The sequence below is a fragment of the Cetorhinus maximus genome, chromosome 6, assembly GCF_964194155.1.
Source record: "Cetorhinus maximus chromosome 6, sCetMax3.hap1.1, whole genome shotgun sequence".
Taxonomy (NCBI): Eukaryota; Metazoa; Chordata; class Chondrichthyes; order Lamniformes; family Cetorhinidae; genus Cetorhinus; species Cetorhinus maximus.
This window is the reverse complement of record NC_135884.1, coordinates 95,729,455-95,750,113: the sequence shown is the minus strand read 5'-3', so window position 1 is coordinate 95,750,113 and position 20,659 is coordinate 95,729,455. Positions and strand designations below refer to the sequence as shown.

Sequence of the window (20,659 nt, the reverse complement as noted above, 5' to 3'; positions counted from 1 at the left end):
TATATACATATATAATATATATATATAGACACAGAGAAACATCTTGTTTTTATACAGCATCTGTCATGGCCTCAGATATCCCTTCACAGTCAATGAAGTACTTTTTGCAGTGTAGTCGCTGTTTAATATAGCAAACAGAGCAGCCAATTTGTGCATAGGCAGCTCCCACAAACAGCAATGAAATAAATGACTAGATCATCTATTTCAGGTGTTGTTCAAGGGATAAACGTTGGTCAGGAATACGGTCGCCCATCCTCTCGGATTTCCCTGGGGTCTCCTGGAATGGGGCGTAAGGTGATCTTGGTGCTTCGAATTTTGAATTATAGCAGTGCCCTCCCGAGCCCTGCTCCACAGAATCACCAGCTACCGCTGCAGAGAAGACGCGACTAAGGGACGCACAACTCCGGGACCCCTCAGCACCGTCAACCCCACCCCCATCCCCCAACTCCCACCCCCACAGGGAGTTGGGGAGAATTGAAAGTCAGGAGGGGATATTTCTGGGATATCGTGAGTTGGGGAAATTGCCTGAGACTGCAGAATAGGAAATGGAGGTCAGGGAGGAGAGGAAGGCCAGGGATTGGGGTGGACTTGGCAACCTGCAGTTTGTACAGAGCCAGGAACAACAGCAGTAAGAAGAGGTGGGATTGAGGGCAACTGAGAAACAAGGGTCAGGTAGAGAGGAAGACTGGGGAATGGGAGTCAGAGAGAGGGAGACTAGAGAATGAAGTCGACAGTTGGGTAATGGGAAGTTGGAGAAAGAGGGAGACAGTGGAAAGGGGTTCTGGGCTTAGTCAGAGAGAGGAAGGCAGGGGAATTAAGGCCAGAGAGAGGGAGACTGGGATTGAGGGTCGGAGAGAAGCAGATTGGGATTGAGGGTTTGGGGAGAGGGAGACTAGGTACTGAGGGTTGTGGAAGAGGGAGGGAGACTGGGGATTAGAGTGGACTCAAGGGTCAGCATTTTCTGCAAAGCTTGTAGCAGCAGCAACATGATGAGTTACAGTGGTGCTGAGAGAGGAATGGTCAGCGAAGGGGTGAATGAAGCCTGGGGTCTGTACTGTGGGTGAACATTGAATGACTGTTTCCATCGGGAAGCAAATGGAAAACAAGGGCTGGAATTTTCCACTCCCATTGACAGGGGGCGTGTTTGGTGGCATGAGCAGACAATATGGCAAGAAGGCCAAAAATCGTTCTATGCCATAAGCAGTATGTGATCATCTGCTCCGTCCGTCAATGGTGGGCCACGTTTCCCACTGTCCAGCATTGGGAACTTAATTTTAATGCATTTCCATGTTATCATCTTGCCTGCTCGCTGGAATCATCCCCCATGTCAAATGTACCTCCCATGTCGGCGTGACTTCAGAACAGCGTGATTTACGACTGCCTTTAAAAGGCGTGCACCTGGCGACCTGAACTTGGAGGGGAACTCAGAGGTGAGTGCACACAGCCTTGTGTAGTGCTCACAGGATCACCCATAGGACATAAAGGAAGAGGCACCGCGCATTCAATGGAGGGGTATAGGCAAGTTGTTTTTTCCTGGTTGACTTTCAGTGTGGTGCCGGGGCAAGGGCTCCACTGTGGATAGGGCCAGAGGGGTGGGAGGGCGGGCAAGGCTGAACAGACCGATGGAAGTGCGCAAGCACATGCCGGGGCTTGCAGGGAGGGGCGGTGGAGGATGAGGGAAGTGGCCACGCACTTGGAAAAGCTTTTCAAAAGTGAGCATTCTTCTGCAGCTGAGACCGTTCAGCAGCAACTCCATTGACATGCTTGGAGTCGGGCCTCTGAAGCTTTTCTGCCCGTTCAAGCAACACCAAAGCATGTAAGTGCCACCAAATGCTCCAGAACTTTTCACCCCTTGGGTGTAGACTGCAAATTAATGTACGGTTTAGAGGCTGCAGAACAATTGGCCGACTGGGCAAGTTGTACAGTCCCCTTGCGAAAGGTGGCCGTGGTACAGTCACTGGTGGAGGCGCTCACAGCCCACTGCAATGTCTTTATTAAGGTTTGGACCAGTATCCATTCTGGTTCAAGCTAACAGCACAACCTAACATTGCAGGTTAGGGAAATACCTGCGCCTGAGCTGAGAGCACAGCATGCAGTCCAGTGGGCGAAGCTAATGCCAATTGTTCAGGTGGAGGTGGTGGGATTTCAGACAGCCATGAAGTGCACTACACGTTGGTCATCCAAATGGTGACCAACACTCTCTTGCATGTGTCGGACTTAACCAAGAGAGATTCTTGGTACGCCTATGCTAACCCACATGTCTCTCTCTTTGATCCTGCAGGAGGAGAACATCAGGATCATGGAGCCTGGTGATCGAGTGGTATGCCTCATGGCTTACGGGGAGCAGCGCAGAAGGGGAGAGTGCAATGGAGGCGCCTGGCTCATCAATGGGAGGGGCACCTCCCTCAAGATGAAGGGCAGCAGGGCCTGCTGCGCACACAGCTGAAGATTTACAGTGAGTCATCACTTGCAGGTGCCTCACTAGACCCAGGGTCTATAGACAGCGCCTGTCATTCATGCAGATGACAAAGAACCCGTGTCGCCAAAAACTGCGCATGTATAGGGAGATGGTCGGTCACAAATGCCACCTGCTGCAGAATTTGGCACCATGGAGACATGGAGGGCATCCACAGCCCATGGCTGTGAATGTGACGTCAGTAGTTCCTCTCGGTTCCATAGGTGACCTGTGTGAGATCTTGCAAGCCTCCACCCACAAGTGTATCCAGGAGATCACGGACACCAACTTCGTGAAGGCCCAGAACTTTGTGCATTTTGCCTGGGATCGGGAAAGTCAGGAAACAAGAGCACTGGGATTTGCACAGATTTCCGGTTTTCCACGGGTGCAGGGTGCCATCGACTGCACTCACGTGGTGCTTAGATCGCCGTAGCAACAAGCAGTCAACTGAGTTAACCACAAGGGCTTCCACTTGCTGAATGCTCAGCTGGTGTGCGATCACCACAAACGCATCCTACAGATCTGTGCACAATTCCCAGGGACTGACCATGATTCCTATATCGTTAGCAGGTCTCAGATCCCTGACATCTTCCAGGGTCCACAGAGGCTGCAGGGTTGGCTTCTCAGGGACAAGGGCTACCCACTGAAGACATGGCTGATGATGCCCATGTGACAGCCTCAGACTGCAGCGGAGCGGTGCCCACGCGATATAACAAGGCTCATGCAGCAACCCGGACTTTGGTGGAGCAAACGATAGGCACTTTGAAAATGTGGTTCCGATGCCTTGACAGTTCCGGTGGAGCACTGCACTACATTCCCCAGAGGGAGTTGTACATCACTGTAGCTTGTTGCGCTCTCCGCAACCTGGCGCTGCAATGGGGGGGAAGAACTTGGCTGAGGAGGATATGGAAGAACTGCACATCTCCTCCGATGAAGAGGACATCGAAGGGGATGATGGTGATGAGGTCCTCGAAGGCGAAGATGCTGGCATTGAGGCCGTCGCACTGGCCAGATGAGGCAGATGTGCTCATGAGGCCCTAGTATCTTCAAGATTCATGGAGGATGATGATGAGATGCAGTGAGGACAGTCCTGACATCCTCACCTTGCATCCATGAACATTTGACTCCTGAGTGGCTGATGGCAGCGCACATACCCTCAGTGCTCAGGCTTATGCCATGAAGACACAGTGGAGACCCTAATAGTCACAAGATTTCAGGAGGATGATGACAATATGCAGTGAGGACACAGCTTAGATCTTCACATAGCCTCTGTGTACACCTGACTCCTGTCTGGCTGAGGGCAGCTCACTTGAGCTCTGTGATCAGGATCATATCATGGAGACGCAGCCGTGAAACTTTAAGTGGACCCGAATCTTTGGCAGCCTTCATCATCTATCCCCTTCAAGGCCACACTGTCACTGGATACAGATGCTGAAGAAATGGGCGAGGCCAGCCCCATCTCAAAGGTGCTGAGAGCACACAGAGAGAATGACGGACTCTGTGATGCCTGCCCACGATATTCTGGCAATAATGACCAGCACCATCGAGGAGCAGGCATCACTGATATGTCCAGTGGGTGTGAAGCCAGACCATCACTTTGGTCTGAAGGTTACACACTGCACAGGGAAGAGGCCTTGGACTGAGACGTCTGCCTTTATCTTGTGCAGGAACTAAGGTTTCACATCTGAGTGACACGAACACTGCTCATCAGAACAAGGAACCATAGGCAGGGAGACATTCTTGGGAGTTTATTTACAGTAGTAAACATTATGTACAAGTGATTAACACTTGCGCCCACGCGGTGCAACTACAGCTTCTTAATCTTCTTAACCCTGCTGCAAAGTCTTGGTGCTCCACCGACATCCACAGTAGAGGTGGAGGCAGCCTGCTGACTTGCTACACTCTGTTGTCTGTGATGATTTTGACGGGCGTCCTCTGGAGGGCCAAGATCTGGAGGGCCCCGGCCTGCTTTGGATACCCTACTGTGGGCCAGGTGCACCATACTTGGACTGTGCAGCTGGAGATAATGAGGTCACAGGAAGAGGGGATTTGGACGGCTGGACTTTCCTGGAGTCACCTGGGTGGATGGCCCTGGGGTGTCGAGTTGCTGATCCTCCTCCCTATGGGTTCCCGATGGCCCCCGGCTGACACCTTGAGGAGAAGGGGAAGCTGGAGTGAGATTGAGCTGCCCCGCACCATCTTCACATTGCCACTGTTGAAGGCTGACTATGGCGTCAGCAATGGAGGTCAGCCCCTGCAGCAGTACTGAACTGATGTCCCGGACTAAGGTCTCCATGGTGGCTGCCATCCTGCCAGTGTTGACTTTGGTGCGCTGGCATGTCGGCGCTATCACCTCAGCCTGAAGGCGGACGGACTCCTCCATCATTCCTTGCAATCTGAGGAGTGCAGCGGACATCCCTTCCTGATGTTCCTGTGATGGTCTTTGCAGCTCCAACAACTGACTGAGGTCTGAGTCCAGAGGCTCATCCTCTGATTCGGACTCAGCAGATTCCTTGCCTCCAGCGGTCCTCCGAATGCCGGTGACCTCGGATGTCCCTACCTCCTCCTGCTGCAGAACAGTTTGTGCAATACGCTCACCAGATTGTGATCCTGAGGCTACTCTCCATCTAGGTCCCACCGAGGCTTGTGTCACTGCGCTGGTGGAGGGTGTGGCGATGGGTCTTCAATGGTGATGCTCTCAGAGTCCTCAAACAAGGAGCTCTCGCCGCTGGTGTTGGGTCAAGGTTGCCTGAGGGCGACATGGCAGGTGTATCTAGGAGAGAAAGTGGAGATTATTAGTATTTGACAGCCGCGTTACACACAGAACAGTTGACTCAGATTAATGTTGACAAAGGGAGGATCTGATGCAGGATCCTCTCGTGGATGCTCGCCGCAGGAATGGTCCACGTTCTCTCCGGCCAGCTCCAACGCCTAACTCTCGAATGGAGTGAGGAGTTATCTCACTCCAGCTTCCCCTTCTCCTCAAGGAGTCAGCCAGAGGCTGTTGGGCACCCATAGGGAGGAGGACCAGCAGCTCCAGCCCCCGGTTTGGGATCTCTCCCATTGATTGTGTGCGATCTTGTCCTGCATAAAGACAGGTGGAGAGAGTATGAGCAAGGTGCATGCCAGGCCAAATGAGAATGATGCCAGGTATGCATATGTGCTGAGTGGAGCCATGGACGGGATTGAAGAGGCGATCTCCAGAGGAGCTGAGGCCAGATGGTGGTGTGAGGGCGTGTGTGGGAGAGTGAGTGGTGATGTGCCTTGAGCTGGCAGTGAGTGAGATGCCTTGTGAGTGTGTGAGTTTAGAGTGATGAGATGGTTGCCTTACGCTAGTGGCACAGATGAGATCATTCATCCTTTTTCTGCACTGGATGGCTGATCACTGCTGCCACTGACTCCCAAGCCAGAGCGGTGAGACTGATGGGTTTCCTGCGGACAGAGCAGGGGTAGGAGACATCACAGCAGGCCTCCATGGTGTCCAGAAGGCGTCCCAGAGATGCGTCACTAAATCGGGGGCTGCAATCATCTTGGCTTTTGGGGCCATGTCTTCACTGGAGCAGTCCTGGGCTGCAAGCATCGAGAGCGGTGTGTGTGGCTGCAGTTTAAATGTGGCGCCCGGAGTGAGGAAACAGTGAAGTAACAGCGTGGCTGGCAAATCGGAGGCTGCCCGCCAGCAATTCGGCATGTTTTCTGTGAATGCAATATTAATGAGACGGGACGGGCCAGGCCAGGAAGGGGACAATACGATGCAAAAATCCGCCATTGCGGCCGGCAGATAAAACATCAGTTTTCACATCCATTACCGCACATAATGCAAATCTGGGACAATTCCGCCCAAAGGGACAGAGTTTGAAGATTCTTACTGAAAGAACCAAAGAGGAATGGAAAAGGAAAGTTCTTTAACTGAGGCTACAAGGCAATAGGATGTTTCATCATAAATGGCTATTGAGGTATATTAAGATATTACCTTATTTTACAGGGAATGGGATATAAATTAAATAATTGTCCACCACCATTCACAGCTGGATGTGGTAGGAATGCAGAGCTTAGATCTGATCTGTTGTTGCAGGATCACTTAGCTCTGTCTATCGCATGTTGTTTCCGCTGTTTGGGATGCAAGTAATCCTGTGTGTAGCTTCATAAGGTTGACACCTCATTTTTAGGAATGCCTGCCGCTGCACCTAGCATGCCCTCCTGCACTCTTCATTGAACCAGGCTTGATCCCCTGGCTTGGTGATAATGGTAGAGTGATGGATGTGCCAGGCCATGAGGTTACAGGTTGTGGTTGAGTACAATTCTGTTGCTGCTGATGGCCCACAGCACCTCATGGATGCCCAGTTTTGAGTTGCTAGATCCGTTTGAAATCTATCCCATTTAGCATGGTGGTAGTGCCACACGACGCGATGGAGGGTATCCTCAATGTGAAGACAGGACTTCATCGCCACAAGGACTGTGCAGTGGTCACTCCTACCAATACTGTCATGGACCAATGCGTCTGCAACAGGAGGATTGGTGAGGTCAAGTAGGTTTTTCCTTCTTGTTGGTTCCAATAACACCTGCTGCAGACCCCGTCTAGCAGCTATGTCCTTCAGGATTCGGCCAGCTCGGTCAGTAATGGCATGACGAAGCCACTCTTGGTGCTGGACATTGAAGTCCCCCACCCTTGCCACCGTCAGTACCTCAGTGGTCTTCTACATGGAGGAGAACTGATTCAGCAGCTGAAGGAGGTGCGGTACATAGTAATCCACAAGAGGTTTCCTTGCCCATATTTGACCTGATGCCATAAGACTTCATGGGTCCAGAGTCAATGTTGAGGACTCGCAGGGTAACTCCCTCCTGACTGTATTTCACTGTGCTGCCACCTCTGGTGGGTCTGTCCTGCTGGTGGGACAGGACATACCCAGGGATAGTGATGGAGAAATCTGGGGCATTGTAAGGTATGATTCAGTGAGTATGACTATGTCAGACTGTTGCTTGACTAGTCAGTGGAACAGCTGTCCCAATTTTTGCACAAGCCCCCAGATGTTAGTAAGGAGGACTTTGCAGGGTTGGCAGGTCTGGATGTACCATTCTCATTTCCGGTGCCTGGGTCAATGCCAGGTTGTCCATCTGGTTTCATTCCTTTTTGACTTTTCTGTAGTGGTTTTGCACAACTGAGTAGCTTGCTAGGCCATTTCAGGAGTTAGTTAAGAGTCGACCACATTGCTGTTGGCCTGGTGTCACTTGTAGGCCAGACCAGGTAAGGACAGAAGATTTCCTTCCCTAAAGAGCAGTTTTTTTTTGTTCTTTCAGGGGATGTGGGCGTTGCTGACAAGGCCAGCATTTGTTGCCCATTCCAAATTGCCCTTGAACTGAGTGCCTTGCTACACTATTTCAGAGGGCAGTTAACAGTCAGCCACTTTACTATGGGTTTGCAGTCACATGTAGGCCAGGCCGGGTAAGGATGACAAATTTCCTTCCCTATGGCCATTAGTGAACCAGTTGGGTTTTTATGACAATTGACACAGGTTTCATGGTCACCATTATTGGGAGCAGATTTTAATTCCAGATTTATTAATTGATTGAATTTAAATTCCACCAGCTGCCGTGGTGGGATTTGAACCCATGTCCCTAGATCAAAGGCCTGGGCTTCTGGATTACTCAGCCAGTGACATTATCTCTATGCAACCACCTCCCCTTAAATCTCCAATGGTGCCAACCCAGATTATTTGCTCAAACCTCTGGATTGGGGTTTGAATCCACAAGCTACTGGATGAGACATTAAACTGAGGCCTCATAGGTCTGAGCAGTACAGACTCCAAGCACCAGTTGTATTTTTCATATCAGAGATGTTGATGATCTGGAAGGTGAACAGGGTGATATGGCACCGTTTGCTCAGTCAGAAGTTAAGCTATTGAACAAAGTTAGAAGAAGAATCTCAACAGATCCATACAATCTACTGTTGGCTCCTGCACATATAGATTGGATATTTCACCTGGGGCTGTTCTGATATGATGTACATGCACCTTTAAAGACATGTATCTAAAATTGCTATCAATAACTACTACCACTGACATAGCATATGATGTAGTAGACCCATGACTTGCAGGCAGCCTGCAAGCAGAGGGATGGTGATTAGATGTACAATGATTAGCCTCCCAGTGAAAACTATCTGTATATAGTCTTACCTTCAAATAAAGAGCCTATGTTATTGTTTCACCAATCCTTGTTATTGGTTGGTGCATTTACAAAGAATATAAGAAGAACATAACAGGGGCCAAACTTTCAATTGGTATAACAAAGAAAGACTTGCATTTATATAGCACCTTTCACGACCACAGGACATCTCAAAGCCAATGAAGTATGTTTGACATTGTTAGAATCATGAAGTTCAAAATGATATTTGTATTTTAAAATATGTAAAGACATTACATTATCTGGACACTTGGATGCTGACCTTGAGTTTTTTTTAAAGGTCATAAGTTCATCTTGGAACTGTCAACAAGCATGCCTTTTCCAAGAACTCACCTGACCAGCATGGTACTTGAGGGAGAAGAGCTGTACGTTTGTTTTGAACTGCAATCACTTTAATCAATGGGGGAAAAGCTGGTAACAGCAAAGGCTGGTGATTTGCTGGAAATCACATGATAGAGACTGGCTTTAAGTTTTGAACTTGTTGGTTTTGAACTCAGTCTTTTGAGGAATAAACCAAGAAGGAAGGCTGCCCTAACTGGCTCTCTCCCTGCCTTGACTGAAATTCCATGTGTGGTTACCAATCTGCAGCCAGAGAAACCTCATCTGAATATAACTTATCTGCATTTTGAAACCTGCAAAGCTCAGACAAGACGAATTGATCCAGCTCGATATTCTCCTCCATGCCAAAGCTCCATTGGTGAGAACCTCTACATCTACTGGGAGTTCCCTCACATGAGGGAACTCCAAATCAACAGCATCGAAACTCTGAGAACTTTATCCTTTATTTTATAAAGCCTATCCTCCAAAGCACGTCTCTGCAGAGACCCTATCTCTTTGTCCTTTGTTTGTTAGTGTGTGTGCACACATGCTTGGGTATTTTTAAAAGGGGTAGATAGTTATACTGCCAGAGTAGAATTGTGTGTTAACCTGTTCTTGCAACTTGCTTAAAAATAAAGTTTTGTTTTATAATAATCAATCATTCTGAGTTTATTGAAAGAAGCCTGGTTAAAGTCTCTTTAAATCTACATAACAGTAGTGAAGGTAAACAATTGGCCATTTTGGTGAGTTAAATTGAACATTTAATCTAATGTTGCAACCTGTGGAGTAGTGGGGCTACATCAACTGCGTACTCCTCCCATCCCGATTGTAACAACATGTAGTCAATGTTGTAATGTAGGAAACACAGCAGCTAATTAGTGTACAGCAAGGTCCCACAAACAGCAATATGATAATGATCAGTTAATGTGTTGTTTTTTGAGTTATGTTGATCAAAGGATAAATTTTGAGCAGAGCACCAGGGAGAACTCTTGTGCTCTTCTTCAAAATAGTGCCACGATATCTTTTATGTCCACCTGAGAGGGCAAATGGGGTCTTGGTTTTACATCTCATCGGAAAGACGCCACCTCCGACAGTGCAATACTCCCTCAGTACTGCACAAGAGTGTCAGCCTTGCTTTTTGTACTCAAACCCTGGAGTGGGACTTGATGCAATGGTGCAGTACTGTTTGCAGTAAGTCAGACACTAAACTGACATGAACTTTGAGGTAAAACCAATCTTGGACAGTGCCGCGAAATGGATGACAGTGAATCAGCAGCCATTTTACAATTTGGCTGATTTTATTAGGTCCTTGTAATGGAAAAAATATTCACCCAATGTTTAATTGTTTATGGGTTGCTTTAAGACATAAATAATTCACATTCTTTAAGTCAATAGTCAGGGTCATTTACAGATCTGACTGGCTTTCTTTTTTTAAGTGTACTATTAAGGGGCACAATGTCTAATTGTTAAGTAACCAGGCTGAGATTATTCAAAGTTTAATCATTGGGAGATTATTGTAGGAATGCACTCCCCATTGCACTGAGATCCAAATAAAACAAGCAAACAAACGTTTCGTAAACAAAAATATGTATATCTTTAAAATAACACAGATGATAACATTTAAATATCAGGGAAGCTGGAATTCTGTGGGGGAAGTCAATGAGTGACAGATCTTTATCTGATGGAATTCACATTATCTCAAACAAGGGTCAACAACTGTTATCACAGTCAGCAATATTTTCCATCTTGTCAGAGTTTTGTGATGTGAGCTATTTCTCTGCTGGTAGCCAACTCAGTGATGTCAAAGGACCTGCATGATCCCCCTCACCATATGAAGGGCAGGATATTCTATTGATAACAATCTTCACATTATGTTTTCCCCTTCATATGACATCTTCCTATTCATCCACTCAAGGGAATTATTGTCAAACAGTATCTCAGCTATGTCCAACTCTCCAGAACGATGACAAAAACAATCTCTAGGTTTCATGCTCCAACTCCGTGCACATAGACTAGTATCTCTCCCCAGGTCACTTTGTTCAACTTTGCGAGAATTGATTGCAACTTGTTTATGTCTATGGCATTTACTGGGTGTTCCACATGAAGGTAAAAGGAATCCTCTTTACTGGTGAGATTGCTACTTTGATGCAATGGGTTTCACTGTACAAAATTAACCAATTATTAGTTAACCAGAAGTTCAGGTGGGGTTTTCTTCGTTGAATTTCACACCAATGCCTTTTGAAGTTTTGGTTGGTCTTCTTGGATGTACTTTAACAAAGCCTGGGCTCTTTTATTAACTTTGACAACCAATTTCAATATGGAACTCAGCCCCTTGCTTTGCCAGTAGTTTTGATCTTCATATAACGAACGTAAGAGCATTTCAGGCAAGCACTGTGAGGCAATGGTCTTCATAGTGTTGGGAGGTAACCTAAAGCCAACCAAAGTACATTGCATGCCTCTTAAAATATGTACGTCCACGTACAAAAGCCACTAACATCACAACAACTTGCATTTATATAACAGCCAAAGGAGAGAGAGAGAGAGTTTTGCAGAGGAATTTCCAGAGCCTGGATGCCTGAAGGCACAGCCATCATTGGTGGATGAGGGGAAGTGAAGGATTCACAAGAGGCCAGAGTTGGGGGAATGTGGAGTTCTCAGAGAGATGCAGAACCGGGAGGGGCTGCAAAGATAGGGAGGAGTGAGACCACGGTGGGATTTGAACATGAGGGTGAGAATTTTAATATCAAGGGTATAAATTAAAACTATCAATGGAAACCAATGCAGCTAACTTCTGAAAGCCAAATTCAATCACATAGGGGGAGAAATTCATTCACTTGCAGACTAACCTCAGTTCCCCAAGCGCGGGCAGCACCTTGGGCTGCTACTTTCACAACCCAGGCAGCAGTCTTCAAATTATATCGATGGGAAAAGGTCAAGTGGGCCACATAGTTAGTGGTCTGCAGTGCTGCCTGTCTCCTGGGAATCCACAAATTTCTGCCCCATAGTCTTCAACTTCTTTCCATAAAACATCAACCAATAAAAGCTTATAGATATAAAAATTTGAGCATGATGAAGTATAACTATAATATGTTATAACGTTAAATTCCCTCCAATGAATATTACATAGAGCCTGTGTTATGAAATATTCTGCCAGATATGGAGGACCTCTTCTCTAAGTTAGGTGGGTTCCCAAACTATTGGAGATATTCTAATTATTTGATGTCATGTTAGCCTGGATTATATGAAAGGGGCAAGAGGAAAATCTCAGTTCTACTCAACCATTTTGCTGTGTCACACCTTAACCCCAAAATTCTGTGGTTTCCAATCTAACCCTTCTAATTTTAGCACAGCTAAGCTGTACAAGCAAAGAGCACAGGGTAAGATTTCCAATTCTTGTGAGAACAGAGTGGTGAGAAGTTCCACCATCTTTTCCAGCTCCATTTTTGAGTGCCTTTGGTGATGCAATTCTCATATGGTTTCCACCATATGAAGATCACACTTTAAACCAGCATTGTTGTCAAACTGGATTCAGACATCATTTTAGTCAAGTTCCTCTAAGGCCTTTAGTACAGTGACACTTCTAACTTACTGTAAATACAGAAAATGCTGGAACCAATCAGCAGGCCAAACAGCATCTGCAAGGAGAGGAACGGAGTTTTACCACTTCAGGTCAATGACATTCCAGAATCAGAGTTCTAATGAAAGATTATCAAGCTGAAACATTGCAGCTACCTTTCTGACCCCCACAGATGCTGCCTGACCTGCTGAATATTTCCAACATTTTCTGATTTCCTTTCAGATTTTCAACATCTGCTCTTTACTGTTGTTGATCACCACCAGCCCTTGTCCATCATAATCAGATCGAGAGAGCAAGGTAACAGCTATATCTATATGAATTACATCGTATGATTTTTTTTTTCTTTCAGCTGCCTTAAGAACTCATCCTAGGCCACACCAGGACAGAGAAGACAGGTAAAATGTTCTTGGAATAGAGAAATATTGCCTTCAGGTGAACACAAGGGAGTAGATCCTGACTTTATTTAGCAGCATATAATAGGCGATAGTGAATCAGCAGCCCATTTTACATCTCTCCCCATTGACTTCAGTGGAAATAGACATCAGGGCTGCTGATTCACTGTAACACGTTTTGCACTGTCAGACAAAGTCAAGGTCTAGTCCTTGCAGTGGTGTGTGAGTGAATTTAACATTATAACATTTTATAGTCGTACTTCATCATGCTCAAATTTTCAACCAGGTCTCTTCAACACCAACCCTCGATGAACTGTTGAAATTTGGAAGTGCCATGACGGAAGTGACAGGCACGAACTCCACCAATCTTTCTGAAGCAACAATGGACCCGTGCCACTAAGTATACATAAGCATGGACTGGTTGGGCTTAATGGCCTACTTCTGTCTGTACCTTCTATGTATTATTTGACATTTTAAATTTGCACAGATACCACCTGAACTGTTCTGCGCACTTACCAATCTAAATCATTGAAATTAATTGTATGTCTATTCCTGTCCCTGTCAAAGCTGGTCAAAATTATCTCCACATCCTGGGAAAAAAAAACAAACATTACAAAAATAATTAAATCAATGTAAATCAATGCCAAAACCATACAAAAGCACCAAGACTTCTACTGAACGTGTATGAGTCCAAAACACAAAATACACAACCACACTGCGATATAGTATAAAAACAGAGGCATTCAGGAGAACAGGCAGTATCTGTGGAGAGAAAGAGTTAAAGTTTCAGCTTGATAAGCAATATGCATGTGGCCTTAGTTACAGGTGTTATTTAATCTTCCTTTGTGTCAGGTGGTTTTCAATGTTCAGTAAGAGGTGCCACATCCAGCTGTAGAAATTGGGCCATTATCTCTTTCAGGTAGGTTTGTTCTCCCGAGAATTGCAGTCACAACACTGAAGGCACTATGGTCATCATCCATGATCCTGCTGCTGTTCAAGATAGGTGGAAGCAATGTTCCAGATTTGCTATTCCAGGAAACAGATGGAGTATTTCAGCTATGTTCTTTGTTAAATTGGTCTGTGGGGTTCATTGCCAGTGATTTGGCTCAAAACCACTTTGCCGAGAACAGGCCAGTTCCCGTAATGTAGTTCTAATGAGATATAGTCCTCATAAGTATTCAAACTGGCTTTTATGACACTACAGCTAAGATAATGATCCAACAGGGAGCAGTTTAGTGCCAACCCTTGGGATTAAGGCCAACACTTTTGTTATCAACATTTTTTTAAAAATTCTAAGAAGACATTAAATTGTTATATCTTGAAATAATGTCACTGTTGCAGGCACTGTTCACAAGCATGGAAGCTCATATTGTGAAGCTTCAAAGCTTGAAATGCTACAATGCATAAAATATACTGTGTGGTTACTTTGCGTGTAAACTCTGATATTGTCAAATACTAAAATGTGCTTATCTCAAAAAATATCCCATAGTCTCAATGCCATCCCTCACAACCACTACATTGCCTACCAGCAGCTGGGGGCTGTGGGCTGTGGGCCTTCTTCAAGAGCACCATCAGTGCTGCATCATATCAGCTGACAAGATCAGTCTGGTACTGATTGACAATTCAAGGTTTAATTGTGAGAACATGATTAATGTCTGCATGTACCAGTCTGAACAATGCATTGACCTAAAATTGGAGATTTTCTTCCTTACTGTAAATCAAATCATGTTTTAAGTAAACATCTTTAACTACTACGCTGCTTAAGATTAATAAAGATGGCTGAAGAGAAGCATATGTTTCCCTCTGACCAACTGCATTATGTATTGTGGAATTTTGATTCTCGTGCACTCCCCCTCATTCCTTCTCTCCCCAGTATAAGGTCCGTAGATCAATCCTTGGTCTTTTCCAACAGAGTCAGCCTGCAGTGGGGGATGATTGCGCAACTTATTAAAACTAAAGACTCTTGACTGAGAAATAACGTGCTCGAGTGACTGGAGCAAAGTCTACAGATGATCTATATTTTAGCCATAGGGCAGAGATATTTTCCTCTTCTATTAGTTATTCTCCTTAGGATAAAGCCACCAAAATATCTATAATTGCCGATGGATTTTTGAGTAAATTATCCACGTTTAGGATAAAGATTTGAAACTGCCAAGCAAAGAATGCCTGTTGATTTTTGAATAATGTTCATATTCTGGTTATATCAGAGAGCTAGGCTATCTTATATAACTATGTCCCATTGTAAAATGAGGATTTCCATCTCCGATTGAGCACCCACGTTCTGTACTATTTCCCGATTTCTTCCACTGCATAGAAATCTACTGTAAGAAAATGGAGACTAAGCCCTAGTAACATACATTGTGATTTGGGAGCAGGTTTCTGCTTGGCCAGAATGTGTGTGGCAGACCTGAAGCACAGGAGAAAGTAAAGTACTTAAGCAGGAATAACAAAACATCCCTCTGGGAATACATGGCCCCTACTGTTCTACCATATTAGAGCATGGACGGATAATTGTCTAGCATCAGAGACTACTGGAGATGAGCCAATTTCACATTGTTTAAATGCCTGATTCCTTCTTTTTTCCATAAACAATTTGTTTCCATAAACATTTGCAAATATTTATGCAGTCAATCAGCATCAAGAGCTTAGTGCATTTAAAGCCATAGCGGTTTGTACCTGTGGTCCCCACATTTAAATCTGACATCAATGTTTCAATGGGTTGTTTAATAATCTTTCCCAATATTTCCAGATCTTTGCCAAGCAAAATGGAAAGGCTGCTGCTTCTTCCACCAATTAGTTCACCAGAGCTGTCCTTAATCTTGCATAGATGAGCATGCGGTATCCCATTAGCCTTATTTAAAGCGACCATCAACCACTTTCAGGTTAGTGGCTGATTGATTTCTGCTGGGAATTAGTAGAGGTGCTGAAGATTTGCAGTGTTATTTACAGTTGGTGAAATCTACAAGGCAGTGGTGTGGCACATGGTGAAGGCCTTGGTTCTCACTTCAAGAGTTCTGTTCACGACACTTGCTCCTAATCATGGGTGCTGTAGTTACCATTCCCCTTGGCTTACAGCGTGAGAATGAGCAGAACCAGCACAGAATAGGACATGTCCCTCAAAGAGGGAGGAGGAAAAGGAGGAGGAGAAAGGCTCTCAGCAGGAGTGTATCTAGCCAGGGGCCAACTCATCTACCTCAATCTAAGCCAGGATTAATGTGTGATGCCTTTATTTCACTGTTAAGGAATTCCCAGAAACTGGCCATCTGTTGCAGGCAGACCTGCAATCTCACAGCAGTGTGAAGGATGGCACTGCCAGTTGTGGGAAAAGTGACCTTGGCCTTGAACTTCCTCGCATTGGACTCCTTCCAGGCTGGAGCAAGCATCATTTTCAACATCTCACAGTCCACCATTCACTGTCGTATAGGGGAGGTGACTGACACAGTGTATGCAAATAAAGGGCAATATACTTCACACTCTCGTTACAGAGAGAAGCAGGCAGGGTGAACATGCAGCTTCACCGGGATAGCTGCTTTTCCCATTGTGCAGAGTGACATTGACTGCAAACATGTGACTTTGCGGGGGCCACATCTAAATTCAGAAGTGTACCATAAATGTAAAATGATTCCAACCCTTAAACATCCAGCTGGTATGCAGCTATCCTCAACACATCATGCAGGCCGATGCCCAGTGTACAGGCAGCAGCCTAGATGACTTCGAGACGACTTGGGGATCTGGACAGGCAAACGCCTGTTTAAGGTCACGCTAAAGACCGATGGTAAGGGAGCCATTTTCCACCCTCCTTCCAGTTTCGCTATCGGGGGAAACCGGGGCTACCTGGTCTACGCTGGGCAACCCAAGCATTGTCGCTCATGCGGCAAGGCTGGTCATGTGGCGGCCAACTGCAGCGCCTCCCTCTGCAAGATCTGCAAACAGGAAGGGCACCAGACAAAAGACTGCAAACAGGCCAAGTGCTGCAACCTGTGTGGCGAGGCAAGTCACCTCTACAGGACCTGCCCCAAACGCTGCCGTACTTACGCACAGGCAGCCAAAGCCGACCAGGGGGAAGCAGAAGAAATGTTCCGTGTCACTCCAACCACCAAGGCCCCCAGGGAGCTCAACGGGACAAAGGAGGACACAGAGAGAGACAAGGTGGAGAAAGAGATCGAGGCAACAGAGAGCCAATCAACAGCACTACCCCCTGAACCTCCCAGTCCTCAGGACAGCGAATCAATGGAGGAGGAGGCAGCAGTGGAAAAGCAGCAGGGGGAGTGGCGGACGGTGAAGAACAAGAAAAGTAAGAGGGAGCGAAGAAGAAGCAAAGGCGTTTCCCAGAGAAGCGGCAAGAGGCGTCTCCCATCCGACACGGATGACAAGGGCAGCAGCTCTTCGGATGATGAAGTGCCAGAGCGGCACCGACAGAAGAGGCGGCAAAGCTCCAGGGCGTTGGAGGACGAGACACCCGAGCTCCAGAAAATTGGAGACAACAAGGAGACCAGCGCACCCCAACTTTGCCTGCAACCTGAGGAGGCCAGTGCACCACAGCCCCTGGAATCTGGGAGCAGTGAGGCAATCATCGCACCCCAGCTCCAGGAAGCCGGGAACAGCAACACCCCAGAGGGGGTGAGTTTTGGAGAAGCTTCTCCAGCAAAGGTCATCTCAAAACCCGCTCTCTACGTGAACCTCCAGATGCCACTGGAGCAGAACACGGCCAAGGAGATCTACCTCAGCCCATCCAAAGTGAAGGAATTTGAGCTCACTACGGGTATGAAGGAGCAGACTAAAGGTCTGGGACTCTCAGAGACAGTGGGTTTGGTAGGAGAATAAATGCTTTAAAATGGGTTTAAAGATTGTATCCATAAATGTGCGTAGCATTAAATCTACTACGCGATGTGTTGCGACCTTGGACTACCTAGCCAAGGTCAAAGCTGACCTGTTGTTTCTGCAGGAGTGTGCGATACCGCACCTCAGCTCCTACAGGCAATGGTCACGATGGTGGTCCCACGGGCCATCGATCTGGTCGGGCGGAAACGACTCTCGTTCCTCCGGCCTGGGTATTCTGCTGCGGGGAGGCAGCTTCACCGTCTCCGAGGTCAAGGAGGTGGTGGGCGGGCGACTCCTCGTAGCAGACGTAATGTACAAGAACGCTCCACTCCGGTTAATTAACGTGTATGGCCCGGCACAAGGGGCTGAGCGGCTGGAGGTTTTTCAGCAGCTCCCACTGCTGCTGGCGACCTCCAGGCCGGTCATTCTGGGCGGGGACTTCAACTGCATCATCGATGCGGCTGGACGATCCGGCAGGGCCAGAAGCAGATTGGACGCTACGTCCAGATCCCTGATGGAAACAGTTAAGGATGCCAAGCTGCACGACGTCTTCAGCAACCCTGCAGGAGCGCAGCGTAGATACACCTGGTCGCGGCCAGACGGGTCCATTCGTTCCAGGATAGACTTCCTGTTTGTGCCCCGTGCATTCACAGTCAGATCCACCGAGGTCAAGCCGGTGTTCTTCTCTGACCACTGCCTCCTACTGGCGGACTGCCACTTGGAGAAGGACCTGAGGGTGGGCAGGGGGGCATGGAAGCTAAATGTGCAACTGCTGACCCCAGAGAACATTGAGGAGCTCAAGAGGGATTACAAAGGTTGGAGAACCGTGAAACCCCTCTTTGAGTCCCTGACACACTGGTGGGAAGCGATCAAGGGAAGCATCAAGAGGTTTTTCATCCTCAAAGGCACCCAGAAAGCTAGAAAGGAACAGAGGGAAATGTCCCGACTCCAGAAAAAGATGCAGAATCTGCTCCGGCTGCAGTCGATGGGGGTCGATGTGAAGGAGGAGCTCCAAGAGGTGAAGGGCCAGCAAGCCTCGCACTTTGCCTCGGAGGCCTCCAAGATCATCTTCCGTTCCAGAGTCCGCTCCGTGGAGCAGGATGAGACGTGCTCACGTTTCTTCTTCCAAAAGGTACACAGAGAGCGCTCTGTGATCAGCAGCCTGAAGGAAGAAGACGGCTCAGTAAAGTCATCACGGTCCGACATTCTGAGGATCAGCAAATCCTTTTATGCCGGATTGTATGACGTGAAGCCCACGGACAGCACGGCCTCCCAGTCCTTCCTGTCCTCTATCACGGAGGTCTTAGACCACAGTACGCGGGAGAGCCTGGACAAACCGCTAACTCCTGATGAACTGACTAAGGCCCTTGAGTCCTTCGAGAAGAGTAAAACTCCCGGAAGCGACGGCTTGCCGGCGGAGTTGTATTCGGCTCTGTGGGACTTGATCGGCCCAGACCTGCTAGGAGTGTACGAGAGTATGCTCCTGGCCGGTAGTATGTCAGAATCCATGAGGAAAGGCATCATCACCCTCATCTACAAGCACAAGGGGGAAAGGGAGGAAATTAGAAATTGGCGACCCATTTCACTGTTGAATGTGGACTATAAGATTCTGTCCAAGGTCATCGCCAACCGGGTCAAATCCGCTCTGGAATTGGTGATTCACCCTGACCAGACCTGCTCTGTGCCAGGCAGGAAGATCTCTGACAGCCTGGCGCTGCTCAGGGATACGATTGCCTATGTACAGGACAGGGGTGTGGATACCTGCCTCATCAGCTTGGATCAGGAGAAGGCCTTTGACAGAATATCGCACACCTACATGGGGGATGTGCTCTCCAAAATGGGGTTTGGGGAGGGAATTCGAAATTGGATCCAACTGCTCTACACTAACATCAGTAGCGCAGTCTCAATCAATGGGTGGGAAACAGAAAGCTTTCCGATCAAATCTGGAGTCAGGCAGGGCTGTCCTCTCTCGCCTGTCCTTTTCGTGTGTTGCATAGAACCCTTTGCCGAGTCCATCAGGAAGGATCCGGGCATAAGAGGAGTGACGATCCCAGGCAGTGGAGGCACTCAGGTAAAAGCCTCCCTGTACATGGACGACGTCGCCGTCTTCTGCTCGGATCCGCTGTCGGTGCGCAGACTGATGCACATCTGCGACCAGTTCGAATTGGCCTCGGGAGCCAAGGTAAATCGTGGGAAGAGCGAGGCCATGTTCTTTGGGAACTGGGCTGACCGATCCTTTGTCCCCTTCACTGTCAGGGCTGACGGCCTGAAGGTGCTGGGGATATGGTTCGGAGGGACCGGAGCATGCGTTAGAAACTGGAAGGAGCGAGTGGCTATGGTGAAAAGGAAACTGGGCATGTGGGAGCGACGCTCCCTCTCCATTGCGGGTAAGAACCTGGTCATCAGGTGTGAGGTACTCTCGCTGTTGCTGTACGTGGCGCAGGTCTGGCCCATTCCAGACTCCTGCGCGACGGCGATCACTCGAGCCACCTTCCGCTTTATCTGGAGGTCGAAAATGGATCGTGTCCGCAGGGACGCGATGTACAAGCCTCTAGATAAAGGGGGAAAAAACGTGCCCAACATCGCCCTCATACTGATGGCCACCTTTGTGTGTGGCTGCATCAAGCGGTGCGTAGACCCTCAGTACGCAAACACCAAGTGTCACTACGTGCTGAGGTTCTACCTGTCCCCGGTGTTGCGAAGGATGGGTCTGGCCACGCTGCCGCGGAACGCTCCAAGTAGTTGGACCGTGCAGTACCACCTGTCCCTGGTGGAAAAATTTATGCAGAAAAACACCTTTGACCACAAGTCCATCAGGCAGTGGTCAGCACGTAACGTCCTAGAGGCCCTGAGGGAAAAGGAGAGGGTGGACCCTGTGGGATGGTTCCCCGAGCAGACTGTCAAAGTCATTTGGCAGAA

General features: G+C 47.7%; 1 protein-coding gene across 4 annotated transcripts in view; it reads right to left on the bottom strand.

The window, feature by feature from the left end:
• Positions 1-20,659, bottom strand: part of LOC144681937 (Golgi-associated kinase 1A-like) — a 166,852-nt gene that overhangs the window by 96,669 nt on the left and 49,524 nt on the right. For 2 of the 4 annotated variants that reach the window (XR_013576880.1, XR_013576881.1), the window contains exons 4-5: positions 13,436-13,509; positions 8,895-11,378 (exon numbers count right to left, since the gene is read on the bottom strand). Coding sequence is in view for 2 of the 4 variants with exons in the window: in XM_078544115.1 (XP_078400241.1) it covers positions 11,174-11,378; positions 13,436-13,509 (279 nt within the window). In the remaining 2 variants the exon portion in view is untranslated. The other 2 variants (XM_078544115.1, XM_078544116.1) reach the window with 2 other exon arrangements.